This window comes from Polychytrium aggregatum (genome assembly GCF_025602895.1).
Source record: "Polychytrium aggregatum strain JEL109 chromosome Unknown BJ171scaffold_3, whole genome shotgun sequence".
Classification (NCBI taxonomy): domain Eukaryota; kingdom Fungi; phylum Chytridiomycota; class Chytridiomycetes; order Polychytriales; genus Polychytrium; species Polychytrium aggregatum.
The window spans coordinates 545363-566754 of NW_026516205.1; the positions used below are offsets into that span (position 1 = coordinate 545363).

The following is a 21392-nucleotide window of genomic DNA, read 5'->3' on the forward strand; positions in this document are numbered from 1 at the left end:
TGGCGAATGCAGCAGCGTCGACGCTGGGGAGCCAAAGTATGTCGAGTTCAAGGCAGTCCCAGCAAACATGGTGTCGGGAATGAGTTCCCCGGCTCGCTCTGGCGGTGTCAATCTCACGGAATCAACCTCAACAGCAAAGAATCACCATCATGCAAGGGCCGAGGCGGCCGGTGTCTGTATCAGGCAACTCACTCACCCCCAGCACAAGTACCGACCAGCACAGGAAGTGCCGTGCATTCATGACCAAGAGCATTCCAGCCAGCTGCCCCAGGAAATGGACCATTATGAACCCTGTATCTGCTCGGGACGGAGTCACCCGGATGTCTTGCTCGACAGGTGGCAGCCACAGTGCATTATGACATAGCTGACAGCTGACTGGCACAACGGACTGGCACAACTTCATATCGCAGCAGTGCAGAACGACCGGGATACCAATGGCAATGCTCTCACAGACGATGCATTTCTCCAAGGAACACTTCTTTCACCATCACCACCACCAGCAGCAGTGCATTCTATGCCACAACTTCGAAGATGCAACTGACCATCGGATGACGAATGAATGGATGGACGTATATTCGGGTCCAGAAACAAAAGTGGCCATCTGTCACATATATAGGGCTATCCTCACCATCCCTTTCCCCCCTGCTTTACTTGGTGGGCGGCGCCGAGCTTGTCTATGTCGTCCTCACCGAGCAAAAGTCGTTGAAATAGCGCTCGCCAAGGATAAAGTACGAGTTGACGGGGTTCAGAGAAAGCACCTCATGGAACCCATCGAGAATGTCGGGATACACCTCGTCGCCCTGGGAGGTCATCAGGGTCAAGGCCGACAGGAAGGGCAGTCGCTCGATGGTCTCGGTCAGGGCGCTGCGAGAGATGGTATGCGGATCATCCGTCTGCCTCATGATGGCATCGTCTTCGCTGTCGTGGTCGAGGAGCTCCAAGCGAAGTGAGTGAAGAATCGGGGTCGACAAGGTGAGATGGCTCAACAGAGCATCGGAAACATCGCTGCTGGCGAGGTTGAGCGACAAGAGTCGTGGGCCGATGGCATCCAAGAACCTCAGAAGCACCTGGATATCATCGTGAACGCAAGTTCCCAAGGATATGCACTGGAGCCTTGGTAGGTACCGAGTAAACGCCGAATACGCCGCGGCGGTGTCGAGCTCGGCCAAATCCACGTCGAGGACTCGCAGATTGTGTGCGTCCTTGCAAAGCGCCATGAGACCGTCGTTGGTCAGGGACCAGTTGGGGTAAATCACCAGGGCCTCGAGCCTGGGCAGCAGCTTGGGCAGCGCAGTGAAGAGCTCGTCGTCGAGGTTCTCGCACGAGTTGATATCCAGAGCGATGATATTTGGGCAGTTCTTGCACAGCGTGATCATCTGCTCGGTGGTTACGAGGGACTCGGAGAGCTCGATTGCGCGCAGGTTGTCGCCAAGGGATTGTACAAGCAGATCCAGGAAGGTCGAATGTCCGCCACGCGGGCCGATGACGATCTCGTCCTCCTGGCCGAGATCAAGACACTGCATCTGTTTCAGGGACTGCACGATCAGTTGCGAGTCGCTGATCGAGCTGGGCTGCATCTCGGTATACTCGGGCCCGGCCAGGACGGCTTGCAAGCCCACCAGCTTTGGACAGTGCTCGAAGAACGACTCGAGCTGGGAGAGGGCCAGGTCCATGCCCACCAAACAGAGCCTGCTGAGATTCGGCATGCACTTGGAGATCAGCGACAGGCCTTGGAAGGTCAGGCGCTGACGATAGTCGGTCATGGCATCCCGCAGACGGCCGTGGAATTGGACATGCATCTCACGGACAAAGTGAAGTGGCTCGACGTTTCTGCGAAACACAAACCGGTCGGCCGCTGTCAGGTCGGCTGCTGGCTGGGTGGCTCTGACACCGAGCGCAACTGAGCCGCTCGGGTCGTGGCGAGGGGCATACAAAGATACCGGAGCTCCATGGGCACGGGGCAGCCCATTTTGGTGGTGCCGTCGCCGCAGTTTCTCGTTGGCCTGGTACCATATGCACCGAAGCGAGAACTTTTCGAGATTCTCTGGGCTCCAGAGTACCGGCACGGCCCAGAGAATCGGAGTGGCGACTTGGTTCCAGTGTCGGTTGACCAGACAGCAGTTGGTCAGATTGAACTGGTGGTGCTTGAAGACAATGTTGGCAGAATGCGGTCGCAAGCCATCTGGGGCGAAGCGCTTCAGAATCAAATGGAGAATATCGGGCGGAAACGTTGCTGCCAACGAGGGTGTTCTCCTGCTGCGCCGGATATCCTGGGACGCCGGTCGCATGGAAACAGCCGTGCTAGAGCTAGAGGCTGGTCGCGGCGGCGTGAGATGGATGCTGTCGATGTCTCTGATGATGTGCCGTGAATCTTGATCGAGTTGCAGAGCCTGGTCGCTCGGACGTGGGACGCACAGGCCCGAAGGAGGTGGTGGATGGGCAATTTGGGCTGATGACGGAGTTTGCTGTGGAGTGGCGGCGGTGACGGTAGAGATGCTGTCGGTTGCCGCGATTGATGCTTGCGATACGCAACCATGGGCATCCCGAGAAACGGCTCCGCCCGGGGCTGGTGCCGGTGCCACTGCTGGCTCCTGAGGACCGGGTGGAATATTGGGATTCAGCTTCCACGACGGCGAGACAATGTTGTCGGCCATGGGAAACACATCGAGACACATCTGGACGGCCGACAGGGCCGCCTCGACATCGAGGGAGCGCTGGAGCATGGGATACTCGGGCATGGCCATTAATGCCGGCTCAAGCATGTCAAGGTCGCTGCGGTACTCCTTCAGGATCTTCTGGCAGATGAACAGCACCGAAACAACGAGGTAGTGCGTTTCGGGGAACTCTCGGCGCATGTTGCGGCCAAAGGGATAGCGGACACTCGAGGTGGTCTCGAAGGGCTTCCATCGGGGCGAATCGCCGTCCATGACTTGGGATTCTCAGGTGCAGCGAAGGCGGAGTATCGGCAGGGAGGTTGGAGCGGGAGAGGATCCGTCAGAGGACTCGTTCGCGACAGCGGGTCGATAGCGATGGGGGCGGGGACCGGGCAGTAAGGCAGATGTTCACGAATCTCCAAGACGGAGCGGGGGTGCTGATGAGCGAGTGCGACAGCTGTCGACGAATGGGTGCGTGGATGTTGCCGAGAGGTTGCGTAGCCGTCGTTGAGCAACTCGGATCGAGAGACGGCCGATCTGGGTTGACAGAGGACCACCACGGAGTCAGAAGCGGTCGCTGCGGGGACTGCAAGGTCGAGCTTGGGCACCGCGACCAATGCGAATTTGGAAGATGGGCGGCTGCGATGGCACCCGAATCCAGAGCAAGAGCGCTAGAGCGGGCGTTGGCAGCGCAGGCGTGAATCAATTGGAATCTTGGCAGCAGACGGCGGATCTGTTGCGGGCAACACGCCGCTACTTGGAAAGGGCGGTGTGGGACGGCGGTTGATTGGGAGAGCTGAGGTCGGCCTGCGATGGAGAAGGCCAGACAAAGGCAAGATCAAGTTCGGGACGGCCGCCGCTGGTTGCCGGTGAGGCTGGAGAAGCAAGCTGCAGCGCCGACAGATGGGGCTGGGAACAGAGGGGAGGGCGAGGGAGGATGGTCCTGGCGACCCCATCCTCTGCCGATCCAAAGGTGGGGCGGCCGCCGATTCCTGACACCAACAGCGGACCCGATGGACACCGGAAGCAACGTCAAAACGGGAAAGCGGCCATGGCCCAACCGCCCCAATGCAAAGGCGGGCCACAGAAAGCCCGCCTGTGCCGTCATCTCCATCGCTGCGAAGGTACTGGCCCGACGGGAGGGACCCGTGGCAGACAGAAGAACATGTTACTGAGATGATGACTCTCATAGGCAGTGCTGGGAATGGTGACACCAAGGAAACGATCTGGCGGGTATGCCAAGTACAGCCTGGGAAACAGAGCTCTGTGGACGGACAACAACAGGGTCGAGCCATCCACGGCCCTCAGACATGGCCCTCAGACATGGCCCTCAGACATGGCCCTCAGACATGGCTTTCGCCAGGCGACAGGCGCTGCTGAACAAAAAAGTGCTGGAGGGATCTCGCCACGGGACGCTCACCGACCAACCAGACTTGAGGAGGCCGCAAACAGTAGTTGCTGCTTCAATAGGCAGTATATGTAGTAGGCGTGAGGGAGCAAGAACCGGTGGGACCGTGCTCTGGGTTGGCAAAGAACGAACGCACAGCAAAAGAACGATGAAAACGGGCAGTAAGGAATCACGGCTGAGCAGGAAGGGGGACGGGGAGGAGGGGAGGAGGGACAAAAATCGGATTAGGTGGCACATGAAGCGGAGCAAAGTCATCGAAAAAGTCGTCAGGATGAACATGGGAGGAGGGGGGCTCAGCGACAAGAAGGACCCATGCCACTTGCGTGGCAGATGGGATGATAGGCACCGGCGACAGAAGCTTCTTGTCTGATGTAGCACCAGTCCAAAAGAAAGGGCAAACGGTAGCGCGGTCGGAAGTTCCGGCCCTGCATCGGTGACACTGTGTCGAGGCGCGGCGAAGAGCCGGGCGGTTTCAGAGCTCAGGGGCCCCTAACGAGGCCGATGGGGCGGGTGACGGAAGAGGAGGAGGAGGAAGAAGAGAAGGGGGAGAGCGAAAAAAGAAATAACAGCAAAGAGTGGGAATGAATGAATGAAAGAATCACAACCTAACAGTCAACGCAGCCAAATGCATATGGAATGGGGGGGAACATCGGTCTACTGATGGATGGCACCGCCTCGCATTCCAAAGTTGATCATGGCTCTATGAGATTCTGCTAGCTGAGCCTCCAGATGCTGGATCCTCGAGACGTATTCCTGCTCACGGGCAGCCCACGAGTGTCGCTCGTTCTCCAGGACGGCGAGCCGGATCTGGAGCTGGGACTTGTCGTTTTCGAGCAAAGACACCTGGTGTTCGAGCGAGTCGAGTCGCTGGATCTTGCGCTGGCGAGATCGACGAGCAGCCTCGGTGTTCTGATTGGCAGGCATATGATATCCACGGATGCAGCGATCGAACAGCGAGAAGATGAATGGTAGTGAATCAGCGACCGGGAGAGAATGGCGAGATGGTGTGCAGACTCAACTGCCGGCGCAAAACATATCAGGGCGCAGACCGCTTGCTCGACGATGCGTCATTTCGAGGCAGCAAGCCAGAGTATGCGCGAGTGGGCGTGTCAAAAGCGGATGATCCAGAACGGAATCGATCCGAATACAGACTGGCATTCGCCAGGCAGCGAGCAGCGACCCCAGGCTCACGGCTCACCTTGATGCGCTTGGCGACGACGGGGTCGAGCGAGCTGGCATCGTCGCTCGAGAGGGAGCAGTCGGACGAGTTCAGCGGGCGCTTGCTAGCGAGACAAGAGGTCTTGGCGGTGGGGTTGAGCTCGGGAGAGGACATGACGTGCGAAGCCGTGATGAGCTCAGGGAAGGCAAGCTCGTCCGACGAGTCCGAGGGCATGGAGGCCGTGGTCGGGATGACCGAGAGGGGAGGGGAAGGGTACAAGGACGGGGCGGAAAGATCGACGGTGGCGAGCTTGCCGGCATCGGCAACGACGGCCCGGTCCTGCGTGGCCAGGAGCGAGGCGACAGGGGCGGCATCGTTGGGGCAGAGGTCGGAGTTGTTGGGCGAGAGCCAGGCAAAGTCGCCGTTGACGGCCTCGGTGAGGAGGGGGTCGTTGAAGAAGCTGTCGAGGTTCTTGATGTCCTCGGACGACAGCACGACATTGTCAAAGTTGAGGTCGTTGAGGTCGGCGAAGCTAAAGACGTCGGGGGACTGGTTCGGGGTGAAGGAGTCGAGGGTCGCCAGCGAGAACGAGGCCGTGGAGGGCGTGGAGACCTGCGGCTTCTCGAACTGGGCGCCCGTGTTGGGGAGCGAGGGGGTTGCCACTGAGGGCTTGATGGACTTGACGTAGCACATTTGCGGGGAGCGAAGATGATTTTTCTGCTGAAAATCGATGGCCGAGGGAAGAGTAGGGTGGCGGGGGGCGGCAGGCAAGAAAAGCGCAAACGGACGGAGGGCGAGAGGGGCGAGAGCGGGGCGAGAGAGGCGAGAGAGGCGAGAGCGGGCCGAGAGCAGGCCGAGAGCACCGCTGCCACAAGGGGCGCCGAGAGCGTGTCTGTGTCCACGAGCGCGTCTCGCTGTGCGTCTCGCTGAGCGTCTCGCCCGGGCGAGTGATGCCTCTCGCGCAACTCTCTCTGTTCTCCCACAACTCTCGCTTGCTCTCCCTACAACCCTCGTCTCGCCCTCGGCCCAGCCACACACACACACATACACGCACACACGCATACGGATCGACACAGCACTGACTGTGGACTTTGTCGGCCATCCCTGTCGGCCTTCAAGCGCACACACCACAGCGTGGGCGCTAATCTCGGTGTCTGCGGCAGTGGGGACTGGCCACCGACGCACACAGCTGCCCTGCCGCCCAGCGTGTGCTCTGTGTCCGCCCCCCGACAAGGGCGTCGGTGCCAGCCCAAGCGCCAGAGATGCCTGTCTCCTGGTTGGACAAGGGCCGGCAGCCCATTGGCCGGCGTGTCGGGCCGCTGAGTCACTTGACCCTCGCGTCTGGGGCACTCGTCGCGCTGTGCGGTATTTGTGGCCACTGCATGTGTTCCCGGCAGTCCCGCGTCCCACCCACCCGACGCGACGCTTCTGCTGGCGTCCAGACCAGCCGGCGGGTATCGGCGGATATCAGCAGGCAGGTGGTCGCATTGACTGAACAATGCTTGCATGTCCCATGGCCCAGTGGCGCAAACGCCCGTGCTTGTCGCCAGCACCCACATGTGCCTTTGCACTTGTGTCTGTGCGCCCGCATCTGGCTGCATCAACGGCCCGCTGTCCCTGTCGACTCGAGTCTCCTCTCCTCTCCGTTCCCACGCCTCGGGCAGTCTCGATCGCTTCCTGGTGGCTGCTTGGTCGCCTGCTGAATTCGAATGCCACCGGGACCCCGCTGCTGCACAACCTGTTGTTCTTGGGGTCTTGCGGTCCCGACCGAGACACCATGCGCCGCTCGGCCGCTGACCGCTGGTCGCCGGATGCTGGTCGCTGGTGGCTTCTCCCCCAAACGGCCGTATTTGTTTCGATGTTTCCGCTGGGCGGCCTCCGGAAACCATCGCCCCAGCCAACATCACTCTGGCCTTGAGCGAGCCGCTGTTGCTGCCGCAGGACCGAGGCAAGCCGATAGACTTCCCGCACCCACCCAACCAAATCAAGTGGCAGTCGCAGTATCGGCAGTTCCAAGAACAGGGAATACAATTTTGACCTTGCGATTCAGGAGAGCCAAGGCCGGGACTGCTTTGGACTACTCGCACAACAGCAACAGCAGCCGCAGTATGTGTTGGCCAAGTGGCGCGCCCGCCCGGAACACGCGTCGGTCATCATGATGCATGGTGACTCTGGTCCGGAATATCTTTTTTTTTCTTGCCTCTTCGTCCACTCTTCCCAACACCTCCCTCTCGCCCAGCAAGGGACAATTGACCACAGAGTGGGCGCCTATTCTCCCCATGACCCCCGTCATCTGATCCCGTGCGACCGCATCAGCGCCCAGCCCAAGGACATGGTTTGGTCAAGTATGTCTCTGTAGACCCAAGCACGCCCGCTCGTCATGTCAACGTCGGCTGGAGCATGATTGCGCTGGGCCAGCCAATTGACACCGGCCGAGATCGGCCATATTGCATTCGTCGGGGTGCTGGCAAGGCCTGGAAAGCAACTGCGGACACGATCCTCCTTCAATGAGACGGCCAGCACTCCATCCGAACCGGCGGCGTCTATTGATAGATGCGATCCTGGTACACGGCCTTCTTGAATGTCAGACGCAGAGTGCGCTGGTCGTCCTCCTGTCCCGAGGCGGCTTCTCTTCGCCCTGCGGGATTCTTGGTGGCTTTCGCTGGTCTCACGAGAGACTCGGGCAGGGCTGTGGCAAATCGCACCCGGAATTTTCCGCTCTGGCCAAACCCGGACTCGATCGTTCCTTCGTGGCCTACTCACCGCCGATGAGCGGGAAACCACGGGTGGCAAGCGCTTAGTTCTATAGACCCGGAGCAATCCGGCCGGGAGCATCGGAAGCCTCCATCGTGTATCGACTGCATCACCCCCATGCTTGCACCGAATCACCAACGGGTCGGTAGTTGGTCGCCAGCTCGACAGGGCGCTGCTCATGCCACCCACTCAGAAACCTACTGGATCCCAGAACCACCTTCATTCCCACAAACAGTTCCAGGTTGGTCTCCTTCTTGAACATCTTGGCACCGATCAGCATTCGTTCGTCCACAACCTGCCCGGCAGAAACATCAGTCGGCCTGCTGATTCATTCATACAGTCCCCTCAATCCCTTCAATCGCCAAATGCATTGCCCATGGCCATGGTTCATAACCATAACCACAGCCCTGTACTTACGCGATCGATCGTGCCGACTTTCTCCTTGAGCTTGTAGACCCTGAGCATCTTTGCAAGCTGTTCCTTGTAGTTTGGGTCTGCCATAGCATGCTGCACACGTCCGTGAAACGCTATACGGCATGCACCGGCGTCTGCCATGCGGCAAGGATATTATGAAGGTCAAGTTCAGTCCCAATTTTTGGCTACTGGGACGCAGCCCCCATTCGCTTTCCGCTTCCGCATTCGGAGCTCAAGGGCGGCTCCGGTCTCGTGCCGCAGTGTTTCGGGGAGTCAGCATTCCAGCATTCCACGGCGCCCCAACGGTCGGGTCGAGTCGTTCCCACAACTCACGATTATCGTCATCAAGCTTTGAGGTGATGAAGAGACTATTCTTGGGGCAGGCAATGGGCTTGTCAAACTCAAGCAGAACGCTGTAGCGGTTGGTAGTTTGGCCGGGTGCCTCCCGGTGGTCAGGCAGCAGAGGCTCGTACTGATACTCTTGCTGAAAGTCAAAATCGTCTGCAGGAAGCAGTTTCGAGCGTCAGTTTCCTTCGCTCGGCTCGATCCGGGCATCTGCCGCTGTTCCTTATGGGTGGCCCGTATTCCCGGCAAGTGCTGGACAAGGGGCCGTCCCAAGCGACCAGCTTGAGTTCCGGCACTTGCCTTCGATCGGTGTTAGTGCCTTCAGGAATGTGATTGTTGCCAGCGCTGTTTCGTGTCCGATCGTGACTGCATCGTTGCCAAGCAAGCCGGCGCAAGGTTATTACAGAATTGTCGAGGTCGACCGACACAATCGAAGTAGTAGACTTGGGATTGCAGACGTCCGTGCTTGCTCAAGAGCGGCTGCCTTACCATGAATCTTGGTCTTGGATGCGATTTCGGGCTTGAAGTAACGTATCCGTTTGGCCGTGGCCAAGGCGGCGTGCGCAAATATGACGGAGCCAGGTGCTGCGAGCATGCCTCGCTCAACAAGAGACGGCTCCAGCTTGGTCACGCAGATGCCCACTCGGTCCCCCTGATTTGAGTTCATCATCCAAGGCCACTGTCAGTACTGTCATCCGCCACAGCGAGGGCCACGATTCAAGGGCGGCTCACCCCCTCAAACAGTCACAGTGCATCATCCGCATGAGCTTCCGGAAGGAACCAGTGTCGCCCTCCCTCCTCCATCCCTCCACATACGTCTCTTCACATACCTGAGCGACTGTCGTGACAGGCTTTTTGAACGACTGCATCGACTTTATTTTCCGATTCTCGGAGAGGGATACAATCTCGATGACATCTCCGACCTTGGTCGAGCCTTCCAGCACCGTCCCAGTCAGTACCGTACCTTGGCCCTTGATCGCAAAGCAGTGGTCTACCATGCACAAGAATGGCTTTTGTGTCGAACGCCGGGGGACACAGACGCTATCCATGACTCCGCGGAGCAGGGCTTCGATGTTCATCCACCGGGCGTTGCATTCATACCAACCATCGCCACCGGCACTACTGGCGGTGGTTTGGACTCCGTCGCTAGTTCCGGTGGGATCGGCATCCTGTGTCAACTTTGCAGTTGGCTCCAGCGGCTTGGTGCACACAGGTATGATGGGCACATTGGGAAATCCCGCAGCTTCCAGGGTCTTGGTGATTCGCTGTGACATCTTGCTGATCCGGGCTTCCCGTTCGGCTTCAGGAAACAGATCCACTTTGTTGAGGGCCACGATGATCGTCTTCCGGGTGATCTCGGCTATGATAAGGCACTGTTTGGGATTCTAGGTATCAGCACCGGCACTTGAATCGAAGTACAGGATGAAGGGAACGGTGGGCGACATCCTCAACAGGGCCATCTCTCTGCATCGGGCTGATGTCACTCGCGACAATCGCCCGGATCGAAAACCAAACGGGCTCAGATGACCCTCGAAGGTCGGCTCACCTCCGATGTCTGTGTCTGGAACCCCTTGGCTGCATCGATCACGAGGATCATGGCATCGATGATCTGTGCTCCTGAGCAGTCGCAATTGGCAGTTCGCTGTCGGTCAACAGTTCTGTTGCTGGGCATCGAAGTCGGTGCCGAATATGACCCGGTTGGAGAGTGCCGCGCAACCAGGATGATAGGCGGCAACTTACCTCCCAGAACGGTCTTGACGAGCGAGGCATGGCCGGGACAGTCGACGAGGGTGATCTGGACCTTGCTGATACCAGCGGCTGGGTCAAAGGCGATGTGTGTGAGCTCTGGGCACACAGATCGTCCAGCGGGATGTCCGTCGCTGGGCAGCCCGGGTCGATCTGAGTCGATGAAGGTGGTCGAGCAGCCAGTTTCGAGGGTCAATCGCGCTGGTCCTGGGTAGCAGGTTACCTTCGAACTCTGGGGAAACAAGCTCTTTTGGAACCTGAAAGGCCGAGAAGCCAAGATCCAGAGTGATGCCGCGAGCCTTGCTTTCGGGATGTTTGCTGCATCAAGGCGACGGACAGGTGGATGAGCCCTGCACGAATCTGTGATCTGACTTGTCTCTCTGCACCGGTCCTGGGCAGACATCGTCTGGATCACCTCCTCGGTCCCCAGGCCATCCAACTAGTTCGTTCTCTCCAGATGCTGCCTGATATCTTACTCGAATGCCGCTGTCGAAGTCACGGGCGCAAGCGATGGCTGTCCGCAGTATGTGCCGAAGGTCAGCGCATAGGCCAGTGCGGTCTTGCCAGCATCGACGTGGCCCAGCAGCCCGATATTGATGTTGCATGCTGTTGCGGGCATCCCGGCTCGGCCTGTGTGGGGTGGTTCGGACGCTGGTTTCGATCGGCCGACTGCAGATCCGGCCGCTGTTTGATCAAGGCCAAGGCCCCAGGGACCCATGTCGGGCATTGCTGCCTTGTCTCCTTTGGCTTCGTCCAGCGCGGTTAAACCGCATCCCTATCCCATCGCATCCAGGCCGTCTGCATGCACCGAGCGCCTTGTTTTCGGGCCGGAAAGGCCGCATCTCTGGGCCAGCCAGACCTACGCCGTGTGCAACAGAGCGGTCCATCGTATATGACCTGTTAGCGCCATGGCGGCGCTGGTTTTGCCAGCAAGGGCACAATGCCCTTGCTCGCCGATCGCCGATCCGAATGATCGCTCGCCCATCCGCTGCAACCGACACGAAAATAGCGGCTGTCGACACAAATCGATCGTCCGGAAACCGAGCCACGAGCGACTTCCTCAAGTTCCATCGCATCCTCGAGGCTGAATCTCGGCTGGCTGCTGGTTGTCCTGTGGAATCGTTATCGGCGCGTAGACTGAGCTCGGCATGCCAAAGTTCAAGCAGAGCCCCCCATCCGAAGGGCCGCCCGCTCCGGCTGCGGCTCCCAAGCGTAGCCTACTCAAGGTGATGGCCGAGTTTGTCGCGGGCTCATCGCCAAGCAGCCCGAGCCGATCCTTCATCTCGATGCAAACCGATGGCGAGAGCGCACGAGCACTGCATCCCGAGTCCCACGATGCTCTCCCACGCAGCGTCCAAGCAACTTCGCCCACATCGCCGGTGCCGGCCTCAGAGAAATCCTGCGGCCCGGATCCAGTCGTAGTCACATCCATCAACGAGTCGATCCTGGATCCAGCGATTTCGCTGACGCTGGACGCCATCATCGATGCCGTGGTCGTCGCTGACGGGATGGGCACGATTATCGCCTTCAACTCTGCCGCCGTCAAGATGTTTGGTTATACACAGGAAGAGATGGTAAGATCACTGCCTCCGACTAACCCCAGTGACAAAGATACACTCGAGATGCGGGTTTGCCCAGCCGAGTTGGAACTGTCCCTGTCTATGGCCGAGGAGCAGAGCTGATTATCATCTTTCGCGACCGCCAGGTCAATCGCGAGAATGTCAAGAGACTCATGCCGGCGCAATACTCAGACAACCATGACAAATATATGTCTACTTATGCCAACGGAGGCACGCCAAAGCTGCTGGGGATTACCAGGTAGCAGGCCCACTCTCTCAGCTGCTGGAGGGTCCGTGAACCTGTGTTGGTGAGCCCTGAAGTTAACGAGCCTTTCGCTCAGAGTCCTCAAGGCCATCCGACGAAACGGAGAGGCCTTCCCTGTCGAGATATCCTTGGGAGAGATTCCAAAGAGGTAAGGGCGCAGGCGATACTCCGTCCTTCTCCACCACGAAGTGGCCTCCACTCTTGATGGGCCCTGCTACGCAGCGGTCGTAACGCTGTCCTCAAACGCGGATTCCAGATGGATCGAAAAGTCCAACATCACAACAACAAGCATGTTTGTGGCCACCCTGCGGGATATCAGCCGGAGACAAAACGAAATTGCGTGGAGCCAGAGCCGCTACAGCAAAGAGTTTGAAGGTGACCGATACAAATGCTGGAACGCACTCTCACCATCCCACCATCTCACCATCTCACCATCTCACCATCTCACCATCGTATCTATGTTGATGCATCGCACTCAGAAATGGAGCTTCTTGGGCGTGGTGGATTCGGCGCTGTGTACCGCTGCCGCAACCGCCTCGATGGTCAGATGTACGCCATCAAGAAAGTGGAACTCTCATGTCATCCCGAGGTACACTTACCGGATTCTGTGACAGTATTGATACAACCCTGAACATCCAGTTGCTGCCTGCCTGATACTGCAGGCCGAATTGTGTATTATTTGTCTCACAAATATCCATCGCCAATATCCATCGCCACTATCCATCGCCAATATCTTCATGTGGGCAACGAATATCGCCGTTTGGGACCGGAAGGACTATCAAGCCATCATCACCATGGCTATACCGCGAGACCACGATGCAGCCGATCTGCCTCGGCGCCTCTCCAATGCAACTCAGGTCAGCGAGTCACTTGCCGACGAAGATATCCGGATTATCCAGGAGGTCCAGATGTTTGCTAGGATTAGCCACCACGTAGGTATCGGGTTAACATCGGCCAGCCCAAGCGCTCTAGATCGTGAACTCACTCGGAATATCGGAGGCTGTTGCCACATCACAACTAACGTTACGCCGCCCGAATCCAGCCCAATGTCGTTCGGTACTACACTTCCTGGGTCGAGGCGCAGCTGCTGGACCAAGATGAAGTCACTGCAGAGGATTCCGAGAGCGACGAATCCTCCGAATGCAACTCGATACAGCCATCGATATCTATTCTTCACAAGAAGCGGTCGATAAAGCGATCGAACCAGGCGAGACCTCCAGCAGACCCCAATAAAGGCAGGGTCCGCCGCACGGCCGCCAAGAAGGAGAAGCCGCAAGATGCTGTCCTTGCGGATGCCATCGCACAGGGCTTGACCACCCAAGATCAGGCACCCAGGTTATCCGATGCCCAGGGGACTGCTGTCGAGATTGACATATCGCTGTCTTGTCAAGAAACTGGGGTCGGATATCGAGCACATCCGTCTGTTCCATCTTCCCAAGGAGCGTCCCCCGAGATTGCCTCGGGAGTCGAGTCGCAGACCACCAGCCCCACCAAGCCCGACCGGCTCGCTGCAGCCACTGTATTATACATCCAAATGCAGCTTTGCTCGTCCTCGAGCCTCTCAAAGTGGCTGGCGTCCCGCAACAAAGCCGGAGCGGGAGAGATCGATCGAGTTACAAGCATGAACATATTTCGGCAGATTGTCATGGGCCTCGACCACATCCACAGAAGCGGATTCATTCACAGGGATATCAAGCCCGCAAACAGTAATGACCCTGCCCCCCGATTTGTCCATGCTCCATGCCGCAATGCTAGTATGGCCGAGCGGGCGATACCCACCAGAATCGTACGCGACACGATCGGCTCATGCTAACATTGGTGTATCTTGGCCACAGTCTTTATCGAAACTGGAGATCGAGTCTTTATCGGAGACTTTGGACTCGCCGTCAATTCGTCGCCTCGATCGTCCTCTAATGAAGAGCTGGATGTCTTTCTGAAATCAACGGACGCCAACCCAAGCTCCAAGAGCACGCAAAGCGACAACAAAACCGCTGGCGTGGGAACGACTCTCTATGCCTCGCCGGAACAGCTGTGCGGCCGATCGTACGACACCATGACGGACATATACTCGTTGGGGCTGGTGTTCTTTGAGCTTTTCTTTGTGTTTCGCGACAATGGCGATCGATTCCACTCCCTGACAGAGCTGCGTCATGGAAAGTGCCCCTCAAGTTTCAAAGCCGGGTTTCCGCAGCATGTGAGTAGTTGCCATGACTTGCTTTTACGCTGACAGCTTCGGGGTCGCCCAGCTGTAATCTGTTGGCGGCAGGCGACGGGCTCATACCCAGTATCTAACCCAACAACTGCCGCGCAGATGTCGCTTCTGAAGAAGCTGCTTTGCGAGATTCCCTCACGACGACCAACAACCACGGATATTCTGTGAGTGTTTGTGCCCAGTTGCGCCTTTCGCACCGGGTCTGCTGCTGAGGGTCTGTTCATGTTCATCGCGAGAGTCTCATAGTCTGCCATGGTTCTGGCTTCCAACTGGCAGAGCACATCCCCTGCTCCGCGATCAAGAAAGCAGTTCCTCACGACGAACGAGTGAGGCGGTCAAATCCACTGAACAAAGGCCAAGCGACGTCGAGACGTGCGCCGCCTGCCAAGAGAAGGATCACATCATCACAAGGCTCAAAGCAGAGATCGGGCAGCTCAAGGCGCAGCTGGTTCACTATGAGGCCACTCTGGGAATCCAGCCCCCAGCAGCGCAACAGCAGGAGGACGGATCCGCATGAGCACGGATGCCGAATACAGTCTTCATACGACACCAGCGCTGCGTCCTCAGTTTTGTTGGTGTTTGTGGCTTGAATGGTGGTGCGCAGAAGACTGGCTGGGAATGATTCATCGGTAGCCTCTCGTAGTCTGCCATCTCCAGACAAATAACTGAGTTCATGATCTGCCCTGGATCGGAGGGCACAATGGAATATAGCCTGTTGAGCTGACAATGGGACACCCCATATCTTTCGGACAAGCACGCCGCGGCTGGATCGTCTCATACTCGGCCAAGACCGACTCTGTGGGCCAAGTCATTCCGATCCATGCTCTCTCATCGGCTGGGTCTGTCACAATAACGCAAGCGCCCATTGGCGTCATTCGACCAGGCAGCATCATTCAATCCGGGGTTTGGAGTGTGCGCTTCAATAGGACCCGACTGTGAACACCATAGCTTGCTTGAGTGGACGTTGTCGACCGCTGGATCCCAGCCCCTGGTCGGAAATTCAGCCCTTCGAGGGCGGTCGGGCCGAGCCAATGACTGGCTCTCCCATCCAAGCGGAAGCTGACCAGCTTGCTCCCTTCATCACTCTGACCGAAGCAATGAAGGAAAAGAACGACGTCGTCTCTCGCCTCACCGATACGTCCAAGTATACGGTTGGAGCATCGTTCTCAGGACTGCTTGATATCGTTACTAGGGGCACTCGTGATGGACAAACTGACGCATGTACATTCGTAGGGCTCTCACAAGGAGCGTTTCGCTGCCGACGGGACCGGAAAGGGGCTCGCCGGGCGACAGAACATCGTCGTCAACGACGGCAGCACCAGCTCTGCCGCACGCAACCACGAGGTTACCGACTCTGGCTCCAACTCAAATCTGAAAAGGGTAACATCCGTGCGGTCGTGGCTGATCACAGGCTGGACAAAGTGCTTGGACCACTCGTTATGGCGCTCACCTCTGTTATTCTTGTCCCCTCCAACCGCTGCCGACTGTATCAAGGCTGGCTCAAAGCCCGTGGCGAAGCCCAAAACCAACGAGGAGACCTACGGAGTGACTCCTCCAAAGATCCTGCTCTTCCAGTATGCCGACAAGAACCACGCTGGCGAGAAGCTGGTCTTGACCAAACAAAAGTACCCGACATTCAAGCAGGTAGGCGATTCGGGCACTCGCGCTAATACATCAGCAACAGTGCCAACACATCTCATGTCACTCGCGACAGTTGATCGAGTTTACAGTCAATCCAATAAAAAACGGGACGCCCTGGTTATTGACCATTGATCAACTATTTTGTTACCCACTCATCGCGCGCTGGCCATGACCATTCTGTGTTTTGAATCAAGGACGCCATGTGTTCGATGGAGACATGCTAGACAAACAGCTGTACTTCAGCCTGACCCGGCGACGGCGATTCAAGCGACTCGATCTCTACGGCAAGCGACAGCGCACTGTCCACGAGATGTGCAAGCAAGTCATCGACCAGGCACCAAGGGAGACCGAAGTGGTGATTGCCTTTGGGAATGCATCCTGGAAACAGGGGAAGGGATATGCATCCAGTCCCCGGAGACTCAGGTTCGCCAAATACTTTGAGCAATTCATACACCACCAGAGACGACCACCAGACCGATCCGTATCCAAGATCCATGTGTGCTCGGTGAACGAGTTCAACACATCCTAGGTGTGCTCACATTGCCGGGAAGCCAAGCGACTCGAGAAGGTCGAGCATCTTGATATCGAGAAACCACACTTTGTCCGGAGCTGTGCAAGCTGCCATACGCTGTGGGATCGAGACATCAATGCCTCAAGGAACATGATCTCGGTATGCCAGTCGATCATCGCCACAGGAGATCGGCCGGGTGTATTCAAGACTGTGCTTCCCAAACCACCCACAACAAAGAGATTGCCAACCAGGACGAGAAACAATCTCACGGCTTGCTCACCGGGGCCTACGGAAGTTCAGCAGGCTTCAGATATCTGAAGCCAGAAAGGGAAAGTGACCCGTTTCTTTCTGGACCGACTGTACAGTGCAGATCACCCCGCCAGGAAAGCCCAAGCTCATTCTTGACCGCTCGCTGAAGGAGATCAAGCCGCTTGATGAGATCCTGGACGGAGAGAGGTCAGTCCTCTGCGACGCACTTGTTGGTGACCCTGTCTAGGATCCGAGCAGCTTTCGCTTGACGCTCAGTTGGCTTGGCTGTGACGCACTGTGCAGGTACCTCGTTGTTACTTCGGCCGACCGAGCCAAGATTGACGAGTCCAAGATCCCATCAGCTTTCAAGGCCTAGCGATATGCTCGCGCTCAAAAGGCAAGGGTATGCCAAACGACGTGCTCCTGCCAACAGAGTATGCCGTCGATTTCGCAGCATCCCTGAGAAAAATACAGCGCACGCACTCGTGTTGTCCATGATGTGTATCAATTGGTGGCCCATCAGTGCCACCATCGGCCGTCGGTGGCAGTTCTGCCGTGAAAAACGCATTCTTGAGTGTAAATGATTGATCTCATGGCCAATATCTGATGATCGCACACTGCGTTTATGATCCTGGTCGCGACGGAATCGTTGTCCTGGATGGGAACGACCGCGATCGTGGAGAAAGTGGACGGATATTCGTGTATTTCTCCGTCAAAGTGAACATTGGATGTAAATGCAGCGTATCTGGGCTGACTTTGCGATCAGCATGAAATCGAGCTGTCTTTCTTTGGTCTCGGCACCTTTTGGCAATACGACACTCTATGCTCAAGCTCAATAATGCAGCCACTCCTCCATATCGCATTCAGGAATGGAGTGGAATGGAAAGCGATCGCCCAAATCATTTGCGCCGAGAACGCTAGTTCAATATGGGCTGTTGTGCCTGGTTTCTACCGCTACCACGGATATTGTCCTCGGTATAATCTGGGCAAGTCCATCGCGTATCAATGTAGACCATATGTGCATCCAGAGTCAGCTCCTTCGCCACGAGCACTCTACTCCTTCGCTGTACAGCACAGTCGTATGTGAGGCTGCTGCACAGGCCGCGTCTGTGCCGAGGGTCTTTCGATGTACATACCATCGTAGTTTGGTACGCTGTTCTGTGCGTTGACCGTGAGACTGACTTTGTACGGACTGGTTCCAGACGGGAAAGAACCCTCTGTAGACGGCAGCGGTACATCGGCATATCAATCTCGGGCATATCTCTGCAGCACCTCAGCACGCCTGGAGAAATGCAGCCGGCGGCTGCAGAGCGCACTCATACGTCAGATCCTCGACTGGGTTTGCGGGTGAGGACAATACCTGGACACTGCCATTTGTTTGTTATCGTATCGAACTCATTCGGAATCGTACACATTCCCTTGGTGTCGACGCAGTATCCCTGACCGCTCGCCGAGATTTGACACACGCATGCGCAGTTCTTCCAGGAGCCGTACATACAGCCGTTGCTGGGTTTGGGAGAAATACATCGGGAGGATTCGTTGCCAGCGGCCTGAGGAGGCGGAACGGGCACGTCCGGAGTCGGCTTTCGTTTTGGGCACACAAAGCATGTGTTGAATGCGTAGCCGTCGAACACGCAGTTATTGATCAGGCCCTCGTCGTATTTGCCTGGCCGTAGGGTGTGTCAAGAGCGAGCACATCAGTAAAGCCGCCAAGACCGCTGCTGGGCAAATGTATCTGCATTACCTCGGCGATGGCTCGTCATTCCATTGCATTGTCCTGGCTTGACCTTGGGCGGCACACATTGCATCGCAGGGTGGGCTTTGATGCGGTCAAGACCCGAGGGATAGCGCATCCACTGAATAAGCTGCTTGGCAGTGATGTAATAGACCTGCTTGTTTGTGACCTGCTGGGTCCACTCGATGAAGTGGTTGATGGTTTCAATGCGGCTTTCGTCTTGCAAGAGCCATGCCGGGGTCATCCAGATACCCTGGGGATGCAAGGAGCGGCACACGGCTTGTCAACAGCCATCTCGTGCAAACAACAGGTTGTTGGCTGCCGATTTGAAGCAGCGTAAGAGCAACGTGCCGCATCTCTGGCCGATAAGACGATGCTGACTAGAGCGATGTATTAGCTACCATTGGCGCACGCTTGTCTTCCCAGTGATGTCGCTTGAAGGTGCTTTGAAGGACCGTGAGGAGTTGCTCGCCGGAGAAGGGGGGATCGACCAAGCGGGACGCGCTCTTGTCCTTTGACAGGTAGATCTCAGTCAGGGGCAGCTCCCAGAGTCCCTCGAACTTCATATCTGGATCGTAAGGGCATGTGGCCGAATCGCTCTTGTCGCTGCATGGGACCCATGGTCAGTACAGCGCATGCTTGCCCAAAGCGGCTCGGTCTCATGAATCGAGACAGTCCAGGTGCTCAGCGAGACGGATTCATACCAGGAGACAGCCAAGCCGTGATCCAAGGTGTATGGCCAGTAGGCATGTTGGAGCGGATGGCGCACAGAGGCGTCGTACCAGAAATCCAGCGATCTGGATGGCAAAGTATCACCGAAGATGGTCATGATGAAGCTATCTCAGCACGTCGCGCAGCATCTATGACGCAGCCAGACTTCCCTGGCCGGACATTACGGCATCTCGCAGGCTCACACTTTGCTCGACGATGAGAATGATGGTGTCACGGCGCCAGCCCGACCGATCGACCTACTTGAGCAACGCAAAGGTTTCTTTGTCGAGCTTCAAGAAGGGTGCGCGGAAGCCCACGATCTTGGATTTCGGGATTCCTGCGTAAGCTGCAGTACGCGAGGCACCAACGGTAAACAGTTCGGCAAATTGATTCCGTGGACACCAGGATATCGAGCAACGAGCAACGAGCAATGGGATAAGAGGGCAAGCAGTCGGAATCAGGGCCGGTTCGTTTCAAGGCGCCTTCCAACATCAAGTGCACCGGCGTGGTATCAGAGCGATATACATCGCTCGCACAGACATTGGGAATGAGGAATGCAAGTCCTCAGACACCACCGCCATCATTGACACACGCACCTTGGATCGCGAGACGATGGCCTTCGATCTCGGAGATATTGGGGTTTGGAGCATGGGTCATTCTAGGGACGCGCAAGCAAACTCAATAATGGAGCAGATCGGAGGCCGAGATGATGCTGGACGGCCATGATGCCTGTGTGCCGAGATTTTGGACTGGGTTGGGCCAGAAGAGATGACGGCTCATTTTTCTTACGTGTGACTGGCGATCTCGACACCGTGGGCATCGAGCACTTGGATCGAGTGGTAATCCGAGTTGTCGGTGGTCGTGAACCATCTGGGCAGAAGCGGCGCAGTCGTGAGCATTTGATCTTCAACGGGACCTCAACACAATGTCCTGGGCACGATATCGAACTTGAATTCCGCCCTTGCCCACAGGAGCGACGGAGCGAGCAATCCAACTTACGTAGCTCCGATGGGACAGCCGTTGGGGTTGCTGTGGAGCCGGACGATGTTTTCGTATGCCTGCGGGAAGGTCACGGCCTCCATGACCGGATCCTCAAAGGTGAGAACCATGAACTGAGGCACATTCGCGACCTCGATCCCTGCAGGCGGATATCTGGAGGCACAGGTGCAGTTGGGGGTTTTGCACGTCGCCACGTCGCAGATGTATCCGGTGCCGTCTGGAAAGCGCCGCGACGGAATGTCAGCAGTGGAGCAGATTGGTTGTGGGACATCTTCTGTGACATAACACTATGTTGGAAGGCGCCATGCGTTACTCGCAGCGACACCAGTCAGACGCACCGGATCTCTTAAAGTTGAGCTTGGGTGTGTCCACAAAGGATCCAGGACCACCATCAACAGCGGTGGATCCTCCAGAGACGACGGCCAAGATGCCAAGGTAAACACAGCCTGAACCATGATGGATGTGAGTTGATCGCGCCAGCAACACAGGTGGCTTCGGCTCATCGAGCTCGCCATCCACGGCGTGCGAACGAATTGCCTGCACGAGGATGTGCTTCCCGGACGGTGAGGATGCAGAAGCATGGGCGAGACGCGATATACGAGCAGCAAGTCTGTTGCCTACCGGCGACTGTCCCAAGCGCAAGAATGTAGCCGACCCGCCGGAACCATACGCCCTTGGCGTATTCGTCGCTTCGGGTATTGTGATTCGAATACCATTGCGGCGCCGCGTAGTCGTCAAAGGTCGCGGGAGCCCTGAAGCGCTTGCGAAGGGAGGAGGAGTACATAAACGACTGCTGGTGCGCGGGTTTGTGGTGGTGGTGGTGGTGATGGTGATGGTGATGGTGGGAGCAAAGAAAAGTATGCCAGATATTCGGAACGACGTTGCAGATGAGTATACGGGCCCCGATTCGCTGTTGATGTTGGATCGAGAGGTGCACCGCGATCGCTGGCGACTCGACGACGCGGAATAACGAGCGAAAAATCTTTCGGTCACGGCCGTGTGAATATATAATCTTGAGTCAGGAGAAGGG

At 57.2% G+C, this 21392-nt stretch overlaps 6 protein-coding genes across 6 annotated transcripts; 2 read left to right on the forward strand and 4 right to left on the reverse strand.

Annotated features, from left to right (window-relative positions):
• Positions 1-538: 538 nt before the first annotated feature.
• On the reverse strand, positions 539-3126 carry BJ171DRAFT_171513 (uncharacterized protein). The gene has a single exon (XM_053105959.1). It carries the CDS (start codon positions 2925-2927, stop codon positions 675-677), a length of 2253 nt encoding a protein of 750 aa, XP_052971002.1. The 5' UTR covers positions 2928-3126; the 3' UTR covers positions 539-674.
• A 1481-nt stretch (positions 3127-4607) lies between these two features.
• Positions 4608-5972, reverse strand: BJ171DRAFT_171516 (uncharacterized protein). Its single transcript, XM_053105960.1, has 2 exons — positions 5261-5972; positions 4608-4971 (listed from the first exon to the last, which is right to left on the reverse strand). The coding sequence occupies exons 1-2, from the start codon at positions 5912-5914 to the stop codon at positions 4717-4719; spliced, it is 909 nt and encodes a 302-aa protein (XP_052971003.1). The 5' UTR covers positions 5915-5972; the 3' UTR covers positions 4608-4716.
• Positions 5973-7639: 1667 nt separating this feature from the next.
• Positions 7640-11417, reverse strand: BJ171DRAFT_171531 (eukaryotic elongation factor, selenocysteine-tRNA-specific). The gene is made up of 11 exons (XM_053105961.1): positions 10957-11417; positions 10704-10798; positions 10475-10552; positions 10281-10351; positions 9565-10107; positions 9224-9386; positions 9035-9100; positions 8723-8890; positions 8393-8523; positions 8177-8270; positions 7640-7976 (listed from the first exon to the last, which is right to left on the reverse strand). Exons 1-11 carry the CDS (start codon positions 11205-11207, stop codon positions 7765-7767), a joined length of 1872 nt encoding a protein of 623 aa, XP_052971004.1. The 5' UTR covers positions 11208-11417; the 3' UTR covers positions 7640-7764.
• A 950-nt stretch (positions 11418-12367) lies between these two features.
• Positions 12368-15175, forward strand: BJ171DRAFT_171610 (kinase-like domain-containing protein). Its single transcript, XM_053105962.1, has 8 exons — positions 12368-12452; positions 12561-12679; positions 12784-12893; positions 13078-13236; positions 13347-14010; positions 14140-14498; positions 14616-14680; positions 14793-15175. The coding sequence occupies exons 2-8, from the start codon at positions 12595-12597 to the stop codon at positions 15031-15033; spliced, it is 1683 nt and encodes a 560-aa protein (XP_052971005.1). The 5' UTR covers positions 12368-12452; positions 12561-12594; the 3' UTR covers positions 15034-15175.
• A 282-nt stretch (positions 15176-15457) lies between these two features.
• On the forward strand, positions 15458-17293 carry BJ171DRAFT_595366 (uncharacterized protein; the record flags this gene model as incomplete). The annotated part of the gene is made up of 7 exons (XM_053114597.1): positions 15458-15667; positions 15750-15896; positions 16011-16160; positions 16390-16512; positions 16687-16827; positions 17039-17124; positions 17221-17293. Exons 1-7 carry the CDS (start codon positions 15548-15550, stop codon positions 17291-17293), a joined length of 840 nt encoding a protein of 279 aa, XP_052971006.1. The 5' UTR covers positions 15458-15547.
• Positions 17294-17602: 309 nt separating this feature from the next.
• BJ171DRAFT_595367 (uncharacterized protein) lies at positions 17603-21146 on the reverse strand (the record flags this gene model as incomplete). The annotated part of the gene is made up of 12 exons (XM_053114598.1): positions 17603-17899; positions 18054-18134; positions 18278-18583; positions 18662-18905; positions 19054-19258; positions 19357-19449; positions 19625-19709; positions 19960-20021; positions 20153-20233; positions 20363-20579; positions 20701-20808; positions 20984-21146. The coding sequence occupies 12 exons, from the start codon at positions 21144-21146 to the stop codon at positions 17835-17837; spliced, it is 1710 nt and encodes a 569-aa protein (XP_052971007.1). The 3' UTR covers positions 17603-17834.
• Between the last annotated feature and the right edge of the window lie 246 nt (positions 21147-21392).

What these genes read in the sequence shown, in the direction of transcription:
- BJ171DRAFT_171513 (XM_053105959.1), bottom strand. Translation starts at nt 2,927, where the DNA reads ATGGACGGCGATTCGCCCCGATGGAAGCCCTTCGAGACCACCTCGAGT.
- BJ171DRAFT_171516 (XM_053105960.1), bottom strand. Translation starts at nt 5,914, where the DNA reads ATGTGCTACGTCAAGTCCATCAAGCCCTCAGTGGCAACCCCCTCGCTC. An exon ending in TCGTCGCCAAGCGCATCAAG is followed by an intron (nt 4,972 to 5,260) that starts GTGAGCCGTGAG and finishes CCTGCCAATCAG; the next exon opens with AACACCGAGGCTGCTCGTCG.
- BJ171DRAFT_171531 (XM_053105961.1), bottom strand. Translation starts at nt 11,207, where the DNA reads ATGCCCGACATGGGTCCCTGGGGCCTTGGCCTTGATCAAACAGCGGCC. An exon ending in CGTCAAGACCGTTCTGGGAG is followed by an intron (nt 10,352 to 10,474) that starts GTAAGTTGCCGC and finishes GCGACTGCTCAG; the next exon opens with GAGCACAGATCATCGATGCC. An exon ending in GAAGGTGGTTCTGGGATCCA is followed by an intron (nt 7,977 to 8,176) that starts GTAGGTTTCTGA and finishes GGCGGTGAGTAG; the next exon opens with GCCACGAAGGAACGATCGAG.
- BJ171DRAFT_171610 (XM_053105962.1), top strand. Translation starts at nt 12,595, where the DNA reads ATGTTTGTGGCCACCCTGCGGGATATCAGCCGGAGACAAAACGAAATT. An exon ending in CTACAGCAAAGAGTTTGAAG is followed by an intron (nt 12,680 to 12,783) that starts GTGACCGATACA and finishes CATCGCACTCAG; the next exon opens with AAATGGAGCTTCTTGGGCGT. An exon ending in AACTCTCATGTCATCCCGAG is followed by an intron (nt 12,894 to 13,077) that starts GTACACTTACCG and finishes TGGGACCGGAAG; the next exon opens with GACTATCAAGCCATCATCAC.